General features: G+C 27.6%; 1 protein-coding gene across 1 annotated transcript in view; it reads left to right on the forward strand.

Annotated features, from left to right (window-relative positions):
• LOC123301029 (phospholipid phosphatase 1-like) overlaps positions 1-20789 on the forward strand; it is a 35129-nt gene continuing 14340 nt past the window's right edge. The window contains exons 1-2 of the mRNA XM_044883757.1: positions 1-128; positions 19206-19440. Of these exons, the coding sequence (XP_044739692.1) occupies positions 78-128; positions 19206-19440 (286 nt within the window). The 5' untranslated portion in view covers positions 1-77. The remainder of the gene's footprint in view (positions 129-19205; positions 19441-20789) is intronic.

Raw genomic sequence — 20789 nt, forward strand, 5'->3', positions numbered from 1 at the left:
CTCTCTTAAATACAAAATGATAATAACTATTATTTAAAAAAATTGAATGAATTAATAAAAATTTAAAAAAATTAATAATGGCGTTACCAATGGAGTCGAATTCTGGAATATACACAATTAGTTTATATGTAAGTATTTTTTTAAAAATATTATTTTATATCAATTAAACTGGATCCGGTTTAGTTAGGATTTTAATTTAATAATAACTTTGTCTTTATTAAAATTTGATTTTAATAATCAATTAAGATATTTATAATAATTAAAAATAGATTTAAGGTCGACTATATGTAATAATTTTTTGGATAATCGACTATGTAATAATTTCGCAATTTCGTAATTCGCAAACATTTTTATAGTGATGACAATATTAATAATAAATTTAATAGCGAATCCGTGACAGTAAAACTGCACTTAAACGGATCTCGAAATTTCGCATATGAATCAATGCTAGTTAACGATAGGTACAATATGGACTAGGTGTGCCAGGGTTTATCCTGGCAGAAATATTTTTTATATTTTTATGTATTTTCAGGAAAATTTGGTGTGACAGCTCTTATTGTGGCCAAAATATCTGTCACACCAGTGAAAAGGATAAACCCAGGCATACCCAGTCATTCTACCTATCGTTAAATAGTATTAATTCATATGCGAAATTTCGAAATCCGTGTAAGTGCAGTTTTACTGTCACGGGCTCCAGGGCTATTACTTGTCGACTCAGAATATAGAAATTAGATTATCGTCGGTCAATTGTTGTGCTAGCCTCCAAAAATGGGGTAAATTTTCATTTTTTTAAAACTAGGATGTTAGAAATTTAAAAAATTTATTATTTTTAGCATGTGCGTTGCACAGGTGTAATTCTAAGAATTTTGACATATATGTATTTTGGAATTCCATTTAGTAATTTTCCTAAGGAATTTGATAATACCTAAGTTGTAATCATACAAAAAATTAAATTTACTTAGAAACCATTACCATTTTTCCGAGGTCATGCATTTGTTAATGAAAAAATTTTAGATTCTAAGAATTTTGTTTCTATCTCTAACGGTTTACAAGATTGGTCTTACAGACGGTCGACCCAATTGACCTATGTTGCTCATTTAAGAACTCAAACTCACTTTATACATCCTAAGCACGCTTTCAGCTTGATGTGTCAAGCAAAAATTTCAGCTTGATACATCTTTTTGAGTTATCGTTTTCACGGACGGACAGACAACCGGAAATGGACTTATCAGGTGATTTTCTGAACACTTGTACCAAAATTTTATTCGTAACATCAACATTTTTAAGTTTTACAAATTTGAGACTAAACTTAGTATACCTTTATATATATTCATATATATAGGATAATTAATTAACTAAGTATATTAGAGTTAATGAATTTGTTAACAAAGAAATTTTTATTTCTAAGAACTTGGACATATTTGGAATTCCATTGACCGCGAAGGTAAATAATTATGATGATAATATGGAAACTTATTATATGCAATTATTATATGGAAAAAATTGTTGTAATGTAATCAAAAATTTAATCGTATATGACGTTAATTCTAATTATATGGAAATAATTGCTTAATTCTAATTACTAAACTTCTTTTTATGTTGAAATTAGAGAAAAAAATTAAGTAGGTAACTGGAGTTTTTTATAACAACTAATTTGTGGTTTTGTCAAACACACATCCGACCTCTTAATCTAATTTTTAAATCACTAATAGTCTACGCGAGTAATTCCATGTGAATTATCCTTCATTTAAAAGCTTATCTTGTTGACTAATGACGAAAAATAATCTCACGGTCTAAAAATGTACCGCTTAGAAAAAAAGAGAGGCTATAGAAATAATATTAAAATATAATTTTGTTGTTGTTCATTATGCAATTTATATGTCACATCTGTAATAAAATTGCCTATAAATAAAAAGAAAGTAAATTATTCACTTACTATAGAGTGATACCCACCCGCTTCGCTGGGTTTAAAAGTAAAGATTGATAAAAATTGCTCTCGCTTATCCCCTTTCTATAACACTCGAAGTAATGGTAAGGATTGTTTTACATAGTTATATTATTTTATTCACTTTTTAAAGATCTTGCCCGTTTTTTACGAATAAAAACGCGGGTGGACCTGCGGGTAAAGGCTAGTAATAAATAAGATAATGAATGAATTATAATTTATGCGTCACATAAATAAAATGTACATGTAATAACTTAAACGTGTAATTTCCTAATTGTTTGTAAATGATTAATAATACCAAGATCTTAGAATCAAATTTATTATAATTTTTATTTTTTTTTTGAAAATGTTTACGTAGGTTTAAAAGATTTACAAAAAAAAAGGTTTTCCTCTTACAATTAGGTATTTTTATCCATTCAAATTCAAATCAACTTAAAAATAAACAGGTTGAATTGGATATTTAAATTATGTAAATAAATAATTAACATAAAAATTTTAAGATTAATAATGTACGAATATGAAACATGTTGAAAAATTAATGAGATATAAGGGTAAATTGTATTGTTATTTTTTTGACTTTTGACTTAAGCTACCCTAATACCTAATCTCTATCCTTATCTAAGTCTTAAAAGAAAAGGCGCAAGTTCGAGCAAGATTTTTTTCATAAACATGTAATACAATACTTAATCTTTGCCCTGTTAAAAATTTTACCAGTCAAAAAGGGGTACATAAACAAAAAGTTTTGAGTTTGATAAATTTAATGAAAAAAAGTTACCATTTTTAACAGCAAAATACTAAATACTAATAAATAAAGCACAAACCTTTGTCTTCAATATAAAAAAAATCCCTACTTAATTGCACTAACAAACACAGTAAACGTAAATTGAATGACACGGTAAATCGAGAGCAACAACAATAATAACATGCGTCTGTAAGAGCAGGTAGATCGCGGCTTACAAAACAGGCGCGGGCGAGATACCTTAATCTCAAGTGACCTGTTTGTGATGGAATGGTGATCTAACTGACTTTTCTCTGGAAATTTGGTATAAATACTCCACTGTACACCAGGCAGAGGACTTAGAAAAATACAAGAAAAGATTAGAGAGATTACATACATACATTACAATATGTTTACAGAACACGTGTTTTACTTGTTACACGTGTAAAAAGTTTACATAGCGATTATATGAATGATTGTAAAATTGTTAATTTTTGTTGTTTTGTTAATAAATAATAATAATCATGATGAAAGGTGAATGTACGTTTATTTATATTTTCATAAATTATTTAAAATCATTCAAAGATTTATATTTATAAAGATCTGTAGATGCGGATGGATCATTTACAGGCGGAACTGTATACTACACACAATAGTCTATTAGGCGTATAGATTTTAGGTCTATGAAGTTAGTTCCTCTAAAAATGTTAATCGTTGAAAAATTGTATTTGTTAGCTTAACTAACGAAGTAAAACTCCCAGTATTTTTTATTACACGCCAGAGTTTTAATGAAACATGGTGGGATGTGTTAATTGGGGTGGCCTCTAAAGGGTTAAACGATGTAACTTTGATCCATGGTTAGTTAAACTTGAAAACTATGCTTTAATTAAAAACAAGTGAAAACAAGCAATTGACTGAGTTAATTGTTGAAATACCATGTATAGACAGTGTTGGTTACGGAAGCGTTTGTTTTTTAATGTAATCGTTTGTTTGTCATGTATAAAAGACAACCACACTGTACTGATATTCCCATATAATACATACTATATAATTTGCACCTTCTAAGGTAAACAGTGATGTTTACGAAAAAATGTTTTAGACAAAAGTTGCTTATTTTTTTATGAGGAACATTTTTTACATCTAAACTTTTGTTCTATCTCTAACGGTTTACAAGATGGGTTCTGCGGACCCAACATATGTTGCTCATTTACGAACTCGACCTCACTGTTTACGTCCTGAACACGCTATAAATTTCAGCTTGATATCTTTCTTCGTTTTTGAGTTATCGTGTTGACAGACAACCGAAAATGGACTAATTAGATGATTTTATGAAAACTTATATCAAAATTATTCTTACTTTTTGTCTTATATTATCAAGTCATTACATAATTCACCATCAAAATTGAATAAATATATTTTGTTAAATTTGTGTCCCCACTACCGTGCTCATACATCCTTAATAAGTCGGACACAAAGGGTTTGTTTTGTTTTCAATAATTTATTAAGGTTTTAACTTTAATTTAAATAATTTTTTTTTTTTTAATTTCTATCGGCTAGTTTTGGAGAATTCTATGAAAACATATCATCCATCTACCGTTTTCTCATAAGACCAATGTTCAATATGCCCACTTTTGAAGTCATTTACTTATTTAAATAATCGGGCAACCCCGCCTAAAATTTTCAGTCCAACATCATATTTAAAAAAAATCAAGCCCTTTATTCAAAATTGCCCTGGCGCTCATACATCCTTAAAGGATATAAATTTGTGTATTTCGGTCCTAAAATATTTTTGTAATAATATACGAATTTTGAAGGTTGTTCCCACTATGCTCCATGTTCCATAGTGCCCTATCTTCCCCTACTCTTGCCTTACTGTTTTAAAGTTTTAGTAATTTTAATAATTATATTTAAATAACCTCCTTTTTCTAATCTATTTATGTACAAAGTATGTCACCATGTAAACGATGCTTTATGTAACACATATATTATGTAATTGGATTATGTAAACATAACTTTATAATACAATTAATATTATATTATTGATATATTATATATTGAGTTGCATGCTTTGTATTGTATTACCGATATATTTAATATAATAATTAGGGTATTTAGGGTCCAAGTACATAATGCTTCGTATATCCGTATTGTGATATTTAAGGATTCTGTAACGGTTAGAAAAGTTGATAATAGAAGAAATAACACTATCATTTTGTGATGTCATGTTATCATAGTCTCAACCGTTTTATTAAGGATATTATAATACAATTACCATAAAAATTTGAAGTCAATTGACCGTCTCTAACTCGAGAAAAATTTAATTAAATTTCGGATAATTAACATGGAGAACATAGGAGAAATTGTGTTTTTTACAAGTATTTTAATACACAGCTAAAATATATGCACAGTTTTCAATTCTTTTAAGTGTAAAATAGTCATAATTCATTGAGTATACCAGAAGTTTTAAAATCTGTAATTTATAGTTCAAAATGATGATAATAGATGGAGCAGTACATGTCAGATTCAATTTAATTTTTTAAATATATCTTTATAAATTAAAGCTCTTGTGTTATTCTGATGTATGAGCTATATTGTTGTACAGTTTCATTCAAATCCATTCGGTAGTTTTTGCGTGACAGCGTAACAAACAAACAAACAAACATCCTTACTTTCACATTTATAATCTAAAGAGATATTGATCATAATGTCAAATAGCTTATTGGCTGGTCTCTAAGCTATTACGAACCATAATGTGTATTTTGTTCACGCTTGATCGTTATTTTTGTAATATTAAATTGCGTGAGGGTCGTTGTACAATATATTTTGTTATATACGGTATCATTTAATAATTTTTAATTTAAATAAAATTATGTTTTATGAAAATTAAATTATATGATTTTTAAGAATTTAATAAATATTTAGTATTTCCTATCTAGACGATTACCTATTTAAAGGAATTAATTTTTAGATAGCTTCTACGAATTGGCACCTGGAGAAGGTGCCTTTTACGAACTATTTAAAAATGAATGACTAATTCTTTAGTCATCTGTTTAAATAAATTAGCAATTTAAAATGCTATCTATATATCTTAAATTATTGGAAAAATATGCACAAAAATAAGAAATAAAAGATTAATTTTAAGTTGGGTTCCTCGAATTATTTTAAGAAGGTGCCTTCTATGAACCATTAAATGATGAATTATAAATATCTTATTCATTAGTCATTAATGCTGGAATTTGAACTAAAAAAGTGTTGAATAATTTAGTATTTTTAAGTATGTATGAGCATGACAATAATGTTTCATTTAAAGGCTCAAAATTTTGAACCCCTTTGAAAAAATCGAAAAATTCAAAATAAATTTTTTGTTCCGGAATCTGATTAAATTCAATTTATTTAGTAATTTGGATCCAAAAAATTCAAAAATCTGGTTCATTTGACGATTAAGTTAGTAGTTTCGGAGAAAAACGATATATTGAGTCGATTTTTAACGTTATCTCGAAAACTATTCGTCCAAATGTTAAATGAACCCGATTTTTGAATTTTTTGGGTCGAAATTACCCTATAACATGAGTTTTACTCAAATCGGGAACGAAAAATTTTTTTCGATTTATTCGAATTTTTTTAAGGGGTACCCCTTCGAAAAAAATCGAAAATTTCCAAAAAAATTTTTTGTTCCGGAATTTGGTAAAATTCACTTTATATAGTAATTTTGACCCGAAAACTTCAAAAATCTGGTTCATTTGACGATTAAGTTAACCGTTTCGGAGAAAAACGATATCTCGAGTCGATTTTTAACGTTATCTCGAAAACTATTCTTCCAAATGTTAAATGAACCCGATTTTTGAATTTTTTGGGTCGAAATTATCCTATATCATGAGTTTTACTCAAATCGGAAACGAAAAATTTTTCTCGATTTATTCGAATTTTTTTAAGGGGTACCCCTTCGAAAAAAATCGAAAATTTCCAAAAAAATTTTTTGTTTCGGAATTTGATAAAATTCACTTTATTTAGCAATTTGGACCCAAAAAATTCAAAAATCTGGTTTATTTGTCGATTTAGTTAACCGTTTCGGAGAAAAACGATATCTCGGGTCGATTTTTAACGTTATCTCGAAAAGTATTCGTCCAAATGTTAAATGAACCTGATTTTTGAATTTTTTGGGTCGAAATTACTCTATAACATGAGTTTTACTCAAATCGGAAACGAAAAATTTTTTTCGATTTATTCGAATTTTTTTAAGGGGTACCCCTTTGAAAAAATCGAAAAATTCCAGAAAAATTTTTTGTTTCGGAATTTGATAAAATTCACTTTATTTAGTAATTTGGACCCAAAAAATTCAAAAATCTGGTTCAATTGACGATTAGGTTAACCGTTTCGGAGAAAAACGATATCTCGGGTCGATTTTTAACGTTATCTCGAAAACTATTCGTCCAAATGTTAAATGAACCCGATTTTTGATTTTTTTGGGTCGAAATTACCCTATAACATGAGTTTGACTCAAATCGGGAACGAAAAATTTTTTTCGATTTATTCGAATTTTTTTAAGGGGTACCCCTTTGAAAAAAATCGAAAATTTCCAAAAAAATTTTTGTTTCGGAATTTGATAAAATTCACTTTATTTAGTAATTTGGATCCAAAAAATTCAAAAATCGGGTTTACGTGACGATTAACTTAGTAGTTTCGGAGAAAAACGATATCTCGGGTCGATTTTTAACGTTATATCGTAAACTATTCGTCCAAATGTTAAATGAACCTAATTTTCCATTCATTTCCTTCGACCATTCGCTAAAAGTCATATGTAATTTCGCAATGCTTGTTGTCTCAGAGAACCTTCTTTTAAAAATAACCGAATGTCACTCATACGTCAGTGGTAATGTAATCAACATTTAACAACCTTTCTCTTCCGTCAGAACAAGCATTAAAACATACCACGACGCGGGAAGTAAACAGAACAATGAATATAATTGAAATAAAATTAAATAAAGTTTTAAATTATGTAGAAAATTATAAATAAATAAATTTTGTTTCCCATAACAATCAGCAACTACACACTCATCAAACTAAGCAGGACCAGCACAGGACCACCCCAATTCTAAATATGTCACATTAGGTACGCGAACCCTTTTACTTAAACTCTCTTATTCTTTTCAGAATATAAATTATTATTAAATTGAATTGACAAGAATAACAAGATTACAACTTTAATACATTGTAAATAACATGTCATTTAGTTTTATTTGTATTTTATTTTAGAATTCTGTACCTAAAAGACGAGCACCTTCTAAATAATTCGTAGAACATTGCATAAATTTGACCGTTAGTAGTAGAGGACAGAAGATATAGAAAAATATTATTTCCAATTGATAATGGGAAGGGAGCCTAATAGTTCGTTTTGTAGTAAACCAACCAAAAAATAACTTAGACAAAAGTTGCAGAGTTTGATGGGGGGGGGGGGCATCATGTTCTGAAACTAGATTGGACCTAGTTCTTCGGGTTGCTTTAATAGTCAATTTAGATCCGAAAATAAGAGATAGAATAACACTTTAAATTAGAAAGTTGATCCTCTTAGAAAAACTAAAATTTTTTTCGAAAATCGTTAGCTTTCGGCGGAAATGCGACTTAAAGGTATGTCATTATTGTATTTAGTCGAAAGATAACATACTAGCTACAGAAAAATGCTTTAGCCAAAAGTTCTCAAGGGCAATAGAGGGCATTCTCCTGTGTTCATGACTTTGACATACAATTATCGATAAATTTTAAGCGTATTTTCTTTCGATTAAATGCAATGTAGCTTTATTTCGAATTACTTAACTACCACATTAAGGCAAAATTTTGAAAACTTAATTTTTCCTCAAGACCCTAAAAGTGAGTAGGTATTATATATTTAAACGAGCAATTCTTATATATATCAGCAATCTCGGAATGGCTCCAACAATTTTCATAAAAATTAGTTTGCATCGGTTTTTGCGGCGAAAAGTCGATCTAGCTTGGTTTCATTTTTAGAAAATATTATTTTATCCGCGGTTTATTTTTTTAAATTTTGAGCAACTAACTGCTTTATCGACACTGAAACGCCAAAGATAGGTTTCAGTAGATGGCGGTAGGGATAGGTTGTTACACGATTAGTATGCAGGGGAGATAAAGGGCGAAAAATCCTTCTAGCTAGGTTTCATTTTAAGGAAACTCCGTTTTTTCTCGGAAACTTTAATCTCAGAAACGGCTCCAACGTTTTTCATGACATTAAGTATTCAGGTAATTTCGGGGGCGAAAAATCAATCCAGCTAGGTTTCATTCAAAATATTTCATTAAAGTAACGAGCAAAGCTCGGTAATCCAGGTACTAAGCATAATATATCGAACCCTTTATATAAATACGTAACTGTTTACACACACTTAACTAAAACATATTATTCATTTTTTACTATTAATAAAAAGAGGGGTTGTTTCTAATGTGCAGAAAGTACTACTAGTCACCACTATTTTAGTAAGTAATAAGGGTGAATTTTTGTTAGTCATATACCTTTAGTAGGTACAGTCAATACTAACTGATCCTGCTAAATATATTTAAATAAAAATGCATACAAATTAATTAAATGTTCATTTAACAGTTTTCTTTACACTATTCATCACAAAATATCTTATCCCTTCTTTTATATTTTAAGTGTCCAATGACGAATAAAAATTTACGGAAAAAAAAAGCGTTAATAAAAGTACAGCTACAAGTTATTATGTAAGTATAAGTACAGTACAAAGGAAAAGTAACGAAACTATACGGTCTAATGTTGTCATAATAATACATAATCACTGTGTAATAATAGTACGGACAGATACAGTCAGTCAGTCAGTCATATACGACACCGCTTTTATAAACATTATAGTAAATGTTCACGATGTACACTTTTACACGATAAAAGTGTACTACTGTAAGAGGAAATTGATTCAATGGCTTTGCCCAGAATTTCATTATTATTTAGTAACAAAAGTCTGCAGGTAGAAAAGGCATAGCCCTAAAAAAAACTCTAACAATAATTGAATAAGAAAGGTGCTATGTTTGAATCTTTAGCTCCTACAAGCCTACCTTTGTAACCTTTCTTCTGAAAGCGGAATTTTTTTTAAACAAAATATTCGGTAATTGTTTTCCTGTAAGGTTTGACAGTCATAAATAACATACATGTTTTGTCATATTTCAACTATGGTTTACAGGTATACAGCATTTACCAGCAATGATATTCATTATTCAGCCAAGTTTCAACCTAGTTTTTCACGCTTTTTTCTGATAAAATGATTTTAAATTAAAAAGAAACTATTTTTATACCATGTATATATGTAGTATATATCAAGGTATACTAAGTTTAGTCTCAAGTTTGTAACGAACTAGTCCATTTTCGGCTGTCCGTCCGCCTGTGTGTCTGCCATTATAATAATTTAAAAACGAAATGATATCAGATCATCAAATTGAAATTTTTATAGCCTGCTGAGAACGTAAAAAGTGAGTTTGAGCAAATGAGCAACATAGGTCAATTGGATTATGTAAACCGTTAGAGCTATCCCAAAGGTTTAAAAGTAAAAAATGTTCCTTATAAAAAAATAAACAACTTTTGTTTGCAACATTTTTTCGTAAACATCACTGTTTACCCGTGAAGGCGCAAATTAAATTAGAACATTTAATAGTATTTATTACATGGGAATACCAGTTGTGTGTGTGTGACTTCACAGTCGGGTTATATATACTTGATTGTGGCTAATGACGATTTTATACTAAGCAGACAAAATCAAAACTCAAACTCAAGTACTAACTTAACTTTTTGCGGACTTTCTGAAGACTGGTGTGCCCTGCTGTGATATCAGACCATCAGTTAGTTCAGTGTAGACAGCTGGGTATAATATATACATAGATAATAAGTATTTATATTTATTATAATCAGATGTCTATGAATATATCTGTCAAACTTATTTGTGTTATTTCGTATAATGATACCGATGTTACGTCATCAAATTGGATGGCCTTTAAAAAAGGTTTAAAATTTAATTTAAGTTTTTGGCAAGAAAGCGTGTGTATTTTTCCGTAAATAAATTTTTGGTGGCTTTTTATTAGCAAAATCAACATTTTGAAGTACTTTTTCAAAAATAGTAGAATACCCTATTCAGTGTGATACAGTTTTAATGTTTATAACTGTATACCATGTTGTATGATATGTTTTCGTTGGGTTGATGTTTTATAACTGCATTACAATAAAACACATACATACAACGAACCTTGTAAGTTGTAACAAACACACACAACAAACATAACAACGAAACGAACGAACGCAACAAACCAGAGAGATAGAATAGAAGAGAGTTCATTATACATTTTATTATTATTATTATTATTTGAAATAATAACATCTAAAAAAGAAATGTATTTTTTGTATTTTTTAAAATGTATTCATCAGTAACAGTTCATCATCACTATCACTCATCATCATTGTTATTGTAGTCATTCATGATAAATGACATAAACAGAAATAGAGAAGAAAAAGAAAAAACTTTTTAACTCTATTTGAGAGAAGAGATAAAATATTTTGATTTAAGATGAAATTCTTTAAATCAACGTTTAACTAGTCTTATCAAATTTATTATATTTTTTTAATGAATTAATTTATATTGAATGAAAGTTTATTAAGTGAGTGTGCGATTTAATAAGTAAATTAAGTGATAAACCGGCTATTTGTTGGAGAACTTTGAACAATATTAAAATAAGTGAATTTTAAAATTGCGTCATTGACAGTGAAAGTTCAAAGGATATCGATTTTTTTTAAATAATATTTTATTTTTACCTGCTACTGTAAATTGATGAAAATTAAATAATAACCAATTTTTAAATGTTATTGAATTGTTAAAATTAAATTTAAAAAAAGTGGAAGTTTGAAAGCTCTATTATTGAAAGGAAATCGACGATCAGTTAAATTAAAATGGACTTAAAAAATTGCTACTGTCGTTAAGTTCTATTATTGAAAAGAAACCGGCGATTAGTTTATCAGTTTTAAAACTAATAAAAAATTTAATTTAAACATTTTAATTGCTGAAAATAAATTGATACTGAAAAATAAAATTATTGAAAGTAAATCGGTGATTATTTTTTAAATTAATTAAGAAAAAATTTTGTTTTTAAACTGTTAATGTTAATTGCTGAAACTGAATTGAAACTTGTAATATCACAAATCTTTAAAAAGAGGGTTATTATCTTAAATAATTGCTACTGTGGAAGTTTTATTTGAAAAGAAACCGGGAAATAGTTTAAATATTCTTAAAATTTCTTAAAAATAATATTTTTTTTTAAATTTAGAACTGAAACTTTTTAAACTGAAACTGAAGTAATCTTAAAAACTTATTACATTGAAAGCTCGCTCTGTTAAATGAAAGATAAATCGGTGATGAGTTTAATCTAAATTTTTTTTTCTAATTACTTCTAAAAAGTTGGTTTTTGAACTGCTCCTGTGAACTATGTTGATTGTTCTACCGATGAAAAGATTACCGACTCTTTTTTACCACTGAGAATAATAACAATTGATTTTTTATGACTTAGAAAGAATATAATAAAAGTTATTTTTTTAACTGAAACTACTGTTCTTTTATTCCATTGTTGTATTGTGAAGAAGAGGTCCATTATTTACTTTACAAGTGTTATAAATTACAAGAACAAATTCGTAACGCAGAAGCTACGTTAGCTAAGCGAATTTCCCCCAGAGACCGGAGGAAAAAAAACAAATTTTTCTTAAAAACGAATATTGCATTTTTAATTTTTCAAGAATTTTTATTTCGAAAACTAAGCGTCTAGAAAAAAATCACAAGAGTATTTTTTTGCTTAAAACTGACATATTAAAATACAAACATATTTTTTTATTTGAAAAAAATTCAAAATTTCATCATCAATACAAAAGCAGTAGCTCCATTTCTTTCGGAAATTCGCTAATAGGAAACGTTATAAATAATAACAGAGTTGATTTTGTTAAATACCCGGTGTATATTGACTTCTGTTTAATTTTAAGCCACAAATCTAGATTGAACTTTCAAACAAGAGCTTTTTTTGATGTATTTATCTGAACTAAAAGTGACTTTTCATCTCTAGAACACGCCATTATAATTCCAGATTCCTCATTTATCGTTTATTAGTTTCTGAGGTGCCTTATTCACGGACGAGCGGATATGTGAAAATTCCTGCTATTTTATGATATGCTTATATTCTATTCTTAATATTTCTAGCCGGTACAGATTCGAATGATATAAATTACAAATACAATAATGATCTTTCACTAATTAACAGAGGACTGAACATTCTTTTTTTGTGGAAAAATAATAAAATTCTAAAAAGTGTTTAAATTTCTAAGAATTATATTTAATAAAAAATCAAATATAAATGTTTACATACTGTTATTGTTGTTTAATTATTATTTTAATATTTATATTTCTATTTTTTAATCAATTTTTTAATATTATTTTATTATAAAAAAATCTCTTAAAAATGACAATTTAATAAAAGTAGTGTTTGTTTTTTTTTTTAATGAGGAATTCCAACCAGAAAAGGTATTAAAAATTAATTAATTAATTTAATTATTATAATTTAATTAAATATTTAATGTTTTTATTTATTTAGGTATTTAATATTTAATGATATTTTAAAACAATAATCTCTACTTATGATATTTCTTTAGTTTTTTTTTTTTTATAATTTTTTGTTGTGTGTGTATTGTTTGTAGTTTGTGTGGTTGGATCGATATGACCTACTAAATGACCCATGAAAAAGTACATTATGATTCATTTTTTTATATATACTAAGGTGTTTTGAACTAAAAACAAGAAATAATAAATAAGAATTTAAAAAAATTTATATATATGTGGGCATTTTGAACGAATATTTTTTATTAATTATTTGAAACTAGCTTGATACCCGCCCGCTTTACTGGGTTAAGAGTAAAAATCACCGCTTTATAGCCTCCACCTCTCTTGATTTCACTTATCTCCCTTCCATAACACTCGATTGTTTTACACAGCTAAAATATATGCACAGCATTCAATTTTTTTAAGTGTAATATAGTTATAATTCATCGAGTATTTCAGAATAGATGGCCATGAATTGTTTTATGTGTTGATTTATGAGCTATATTGTTATACAGTTTTATTCAAATACATTCGCTAGTTTTTGCTTGAAAGCGTAACAAAATAAACAAACAAACAAACATCCTTACTTTTACATTTATAATATATAGAGATTTCTTTTTGACTTACGATCTCTTTTTGCACTCAGGTTTAAAAAAAAATTAAGAAAATATTTTACTATCGAAAATTTTTTGAGTTCTCAATAGAGATTTGAATGGGAATGTTTTCGTCTCTGTTTCACGTGTTATTTTTTTTACATGGTGTTTTATATACAGGAATTCCCTAAAAGACCTTTACAACGTTCTATCTCATATAGCTTAGCTCAAAATAAGTCGATTTAGCTAGACATGTCCTAATAAAAGTTGCAATTTTGAAATAGTTTATCTTCCATAACTCTAGAACAGATAGCGCAATTTTGATAAAATTTGGTATAGTAATACTGTTTTTGTTAGAAAATAACTCATGCCAACCTTATAAGTAATATCAATTCATGGGCCTAAAATTTTGGGTTTTTGGTAACTAAAATCCCCCAAAATACGCCCATGGAGCTAAAGGATTTTAAGTATGGAATTTTAATGAAGTAAACTTTTTCCTACAAAAAAGGTGCTCTCATAAACATTGATTATTCTCATGATATACTCAAAATTTTTAATTCATTCTTTGATAGCCGCAAGATTGAGGCAAAAATTATGTTTTGAAAAATTACTTACATTTAATTCAAATAATTTTTAGACAAAAATAAGATTTAAACAACACGAATTGTTAATATCGGCGCTTTCTTTATTATTTTTAACGCTTTGTAAAAACACACAAATATAAATTTTGTGTCTAGGTACTACACTTTCTCTTATTATTAAAATTTTTAGAAATATTTTCAGAGATTTAATAACTTATAATAAACATTAGATTGTATTTTTTTTTTTTACAAAATAAATATAAATTACCTATTTTATTTTGCATTGAAAGCTATTTATTATAACTGTCAATTTTCTTGCTCTATTGAACAAAATAAAATCTATAATTTATTAGAAATTCAAAGAAATATACAACTCATTAAAAATATGTTATTTATATAAAGTAATTTTCCCTCCAAGAAATTTTGTATGATTTTCATACAATGTACATAAAATTAATGTATTTATGATTGCCTATTCACCTAGGTCATTTCCTTGATATTTTTCTATACAAAAAAAAAAACGTAATTAGAAATTAGTTGTAATGACTATTATTACATTTAGAATATATAGTCTAGACTTAAAAAAAATAAATTAATAATTTTTATACCATGCATATATGTAATATGCAAGGTATATTAAGTTTAGTCCAAAGTTTGTAACTCAAAAAAATATTGATGCTACGAACAAAATTTTGGTATAAGTGTTCATAGAATGACCTAATTAGTCCATTTCCGGTTGTCTGTCCGTCTGTCTGTCAACACGGCGATAACTCAAAAACGAAAAGAGATAATCAAGATGAAATTTTTATAGCGTACTCAGGACGTAAAAAGTGAGGTCAATTTCGTAAATGAGCAACGTAGGTCAATTGGGTTCGTGGGAACCATCTTGTAAACCGTTAGAGATACAAAATGTTCCTTATCAAAAACAAAACAATTTTTGTTTTATACATTTTTTCGTAAACATAACTGTTTACCCGTGAGGGCGCAAATTAGGCGTAAATTTTATAGTAGTTATTATATGGGAATATCAGTTATATTAGTTATGTATGTGTGACAATGTATGTGTAATGTGATAGAGTAATCAACACTGTCTATGCATGGTATTTCAACAATTAACTCAATCAATTGTTTGTTTTCACTTGTAATTATTATTTTTAGTATGAAATTTATTACCCATTGAAAGTCCAATTATTTATCAATTTTTACCTCCATCTAATGGACTTAATTCTATAGTCTGGAAGAAAAAAGCATCCTGTCACTAAAAGTAAATTTTCCATGGGAGCTTTCATTAATACTTTATAATTATTATACTTTTTGACGGGATATTTGGGATATAAGTAGGGTTGCCAACTATATACTTTACTACGTATCCTACTCTATTTTTAACCCCCAAATCAAAAAAGGGGAGTTTTAAGTTTGATCACTATGTGTGTCTTTGTCTATCTGTCTGTGTGTCTGTCTGTAGCATCGATTAAATGAATAAACGGAACCGATTGAACCGATTTGAATTTTTTGTTTCGTTTGAAAGGTAATTCAATGGGGAGTGTTCTTAGCTATGTTTCAAGTGCAGCTATGCAAATTAAATTTTAGTATGTGAGTCTGAAAATTTATTAGTTCACCAGTAAAAATATTGTATCTATGTATAGAGGTTGTGTGAGACGTATTGCTTGATATTTAATGGAATATAACGTTTCCTAAGTTATTGATTTTAATTTAATTCGATTAATTATTCAAATATATAACATATTTATGTTTGTTTATTTTTACGTTTGAATTAAATATTAGGTACATTTAAGGTCATTCGCATATTAAGGCAAAGTATAGATAACCACTATTTTTAATTTTTTTATTTTTATTTATCGATATTAAATACCTTACAGTTAAAATCGGTAACGGCAAGTGTTGTAAACTCAGTGGTTTTACCACTAAAACTAGCGGCTTTACTCTTTCTTTAGAGGGAAAATAATTTTAATATATAATTTATAGTAATTATTGAAAGTCTTGTGATAAAAATCGGAAAATATTCTGATAACACAGCTTATTAATGGTTTTCTATCGTCTGCATAATGAAAATGAACATAACCCTACAACTTAAGGAGGTACGACCGCCAAGGCAAGTTTAGACTTATGGTTAAAATTATTTGTACTTCAAATAGTTTTTTTCCATCAACTATTTTTGGAGAAATCTATGAAAACATATATAAAGCCATTCATTTATTTAAATAATCGCGCAAAACCACCCCCCCCCTCCTTTAATTTCATAATTGACTGTACAACTTCATATAAAAAAAAAATTAAGCCTTTTATCCGAAATTACCCTGGCGCTCGTACATCCTTAATATTAGTAGCTACAATATTTTTTATGTCTGCACGCCATTCCTAAAGCTTTCACAATAATTTTAATATTTAATAATGTATTTTTCATGTAATAAGTAATTATTTTAACTACTCAATTCAAAAAATTAAACATTGACTGTCTATGAAACGTAAAACGAAATAAAAATTGTCGTTTTTTTTGCGTAGTATATTTCCATGAGGAGACATATTTTACCTTGAATCTATTGACTATTTTAACGTTGAATAGATTGTATTATTTATATTAATTACTAGCTGATTAATATGTTAATTTTCGATAATAATTTTTTTAATGGTTCTTTTATTACCTCCATATTAATATCATTAAGAAAAAATTTTCCCTAAAAAGTCGATTTCCGAAAGATTTCTCGGCAGAGAGCGAAAAAGATCAGACAATACCTTTATTAGATTTGAAATTTAATTTAGTCTTCTTTTATAATGAAAAATCTTTTCAGTACATTATTAATAATTTGAGTTTTCACACAATAGTTTCATCATTTATGCAATAATATTGCCAATAAGTATAAATAATATTGTTTTTTAATAATATAGGCAATATTATTACATACATATTATATTATGTAATAATATTTTCGTGAGAGATTATTATTAACTTGGTTCTGGACAAAGCGAATACTTTTACATTATATATAGAGGTTATGGTGGCATTTACACCAAGTTTTATTTTTTTATAATTATATCAAAATTAGCCAACGAGTGACATTCAATTTTCATACTACACAAAAAATCACTTAAATTGATAATAATTTATATAATTTGATAAATATATTGTTAGGATTCTGTATATAAATATAAAAATATGGTATGCACTTTTAAAAATTTTTAAAATACGTAAATATAGACATAGTGCGGGAATCTGGCGTTTTTTTCAAAAATTTTGACAACTACGAGCGAAACAAAATTTATTAAATTCCTTGTTGGATGTTTAATATAAATAAATATTATTTCAAAACAACTCGTTGGATTTTGATAAGTTTGTTTTTAATTAATAAATAATATTTTGTATTAGTCCAAAATCGTAGTATATTATGAGCTTTTAACTAAACTATATTTGTAAGAAAGGAGAATTTATTTTTAAAGTTTTGGTAAAAACATAGACATTATTAATAATTTGAAATTTAATATTATCTAGTAATCAATATATAAGTACAGTAGTTCAAAACTACTGTACCGGAGTTAAACTCAATACTTGACGGATTTTGTTTTGCCATACTATATTAATGTTGATTAATTTTTAAGGTTCTTCGATCACGGTAGTTTCTAAAATATTAAGGCATGATTTTTGTCCACGAATTATAATTGAATTATTTACAAATTTATTATGATAATTTACAATTTTTAATCGATTATGGGTATAGACTCGAAAACTCTTTAATTATTATAGTGCTTACATTTAAACTTTGGGGCCATTTATAAATTACGTCATATGTTAACGGGAGTGGAGGAGGTCGACAAAATGTGACCAGGGACAGGGGAGATTAAAAGCTTTATTACGTCACATGTCAAAAGTATTTATAAGGTTTATGTAGGTTTAAGTCCTCGGGGAGTGCGTGTATGCTGCTCTAACCTTCCGTGGGTCAGTTGTCTGTAAGCCTTTTGACTTTATGTTAATTTTATTAAAGGCTAGATGACCCCGTGAACTTCATTAAACCTATAATTTATTTGGTTACAGCTTTGGATCAGAGATTATTAATCTTAATTAACCTGCAACTCCCCTTCATGAATAGCTATAGGTACTATGTGTAACCCACCTACTCGCGCATGACCCGCTTATCCCACCGATTAAACACAAACTTTATTCCTTTCTTACTAATTCAGTGTGCAAGGAATCAGTACACTGCCAGATTTGAACTTTTAGCAATAATTGAACTACATAGCATTATAAAACATTATTTCCGACTTTTCGTACAATGATAAAATATAGTTTCAGAAATTCGATTTATAAAGAAACATTTCTAACATGCTGCTTGTGAGAAGAATAATTAGAATAATCTTTGTAAATATTATAAACCACATTAAGTTAAGGAAATCTTACTTTCTTTCCACAAACAGCAGAAATACTCGATAGTTGATCTCTTCTGAAGTACCGTGATCGAACTACTAACTTCATATAAAATTGTTTACATTAGAGTCTGAGGTATATGATTATTAATCTAAACGATTAAATATTAAATTTTATAAATCTATTTATTAATAATAATTAATATAAAAATATTAATGTGAATTTATTAATAATCAACGTGATTTTAATACTTTCAATATTTTTGTTTTGTACCGGTTAGAAAAAATAGATTATAAAGAAAAAAAAATGTATTTTAATATACTAATATATATAAATTAATTTTGTTATAGGATTCATCACAAGATTTTAATAGTCGTCAAGAGTTACGTCCAAAATCATTAATTAGTGAAACTAGTCAAGATTTTATTAATGATACTGCAAATGAACAACAATTACAGCAACAAGAGCACGGTGGCCCAGAACAGACACAACAAGAAAACAATGCAAACGATAAACAAAACAAAAACAAATTAAAAATGAAAAAATTGGCGTATTTATTTATTGATCTATTTATTGTGATATGTGGTAAGTCTTTTTAATTAATAATAATGTACAATAGAATTAATAAAAAAAACACGAGAGGTGTTGTGGAACACCCGGTTGGAACTATGTTCCTATCGTATCTTCGTATATTATAAATGTAGCGCTTACTTTTTACTCAGATTTGCTTTGATTTTTTTGCTAGTTTCAATGATTGATTATGTACATGCTCAATTTTGTAAGATCATCTTATGCTTTTTTCTTTTGTCTAAAAATAAAATAATCAGTGTGACTTGTTGTCGATTTACTATCAAAAAAACACAATTCCAAAAAAATGACAAATATACAACAAGATAAAAATTATTTGAAATTACAGATAACTATATTAGTAATTAATTATAAATATTAGTTTTGTAGTAGACGCAACCTTGCAGGTTTAGTGTAATTAGTTTCTTGTAAATGGTTTTTGAAACTATCTTCCTTATCGCATGTTATAATTTGTTTGCTGGTCGGAAGGTAAAACCCAAAAATGTACAACAATTTAAAACGATCCCAAAATCCGACGATGGGTTACGTAGGATACTAAAACTTGCTTAATCGATTCAGCTTGTCATGAATTTTGAGAATCTGTCAATTTATATTCTTTGTCCAAAGTTTATGTTTTTCATTAAAAAAAATTGAGTTGTGAGTTATCAGAAGAAGTTAAAGCAAATCGAGATAATTTAAAGTAAGAATAAGGAAATTTTATATAAATATCTTGATCAAGCTAAATGAAGGTAATGTACGCACATATTGGGTTGACTACTAAATCAGAAGTATGTCTTTTTTAAACTAATATTAAAATAATTCTTAAAAATACGCAGTTGAGATAGATCCCTCCATTGTTCATTGTTATAACTATTTAACATGTAAAGTTATAAAATCTAATCTAATCTTTGTCTCATTCTTTAAATAAAATGATAACCTCAAATTGTTATAATTTGATTGAAGTTTTTTATTATTATAAAAAATATTTAAGTTAAAGATTAATTACGTCAATTACACATGTTAGCACTTACAATCAAAGAAATAAATAACATCTTATAGTACGGCAAATGACCCTAAAAATTATCATCAACAAGGATTGCCAACCATCATTGCCGTAGCCAAGAAATTTTACTTAGTAGGCTATTGCCCTTTCTTGCTCTTTTAACTACGCCCTAATGGTCTGTGGGGATTTACTTGAAATCGGGGCCACCAAAATTGTTGAGGTTATTTTGGTTACTATATAGTTTAAGTAAATTTTTACATAATTCTTATTTTTATTATTACAATTCATAAATTTTCTAGTAACCATTGCACCTTGTAGTGCAATGTTACTACAAAAATTGCCCCGGGCAAAAAGGCGGCGTCCA

The sequence above is a fragment of the Chrysoperla carnea genome, chromosome 5 (genome assembly GCF_905475395.1).
Source record: "Chrysoperla carnea chromosome 5, inChrCarn1.1, whole genome shotgun sequence".
Classification (NCBI taxonomy): Eukaryota; Metazoa; Arthropoda; class Insecta; order Neuroptera; family Chrysopidae; genus Chrysoperla; species Chrysoperla carnea.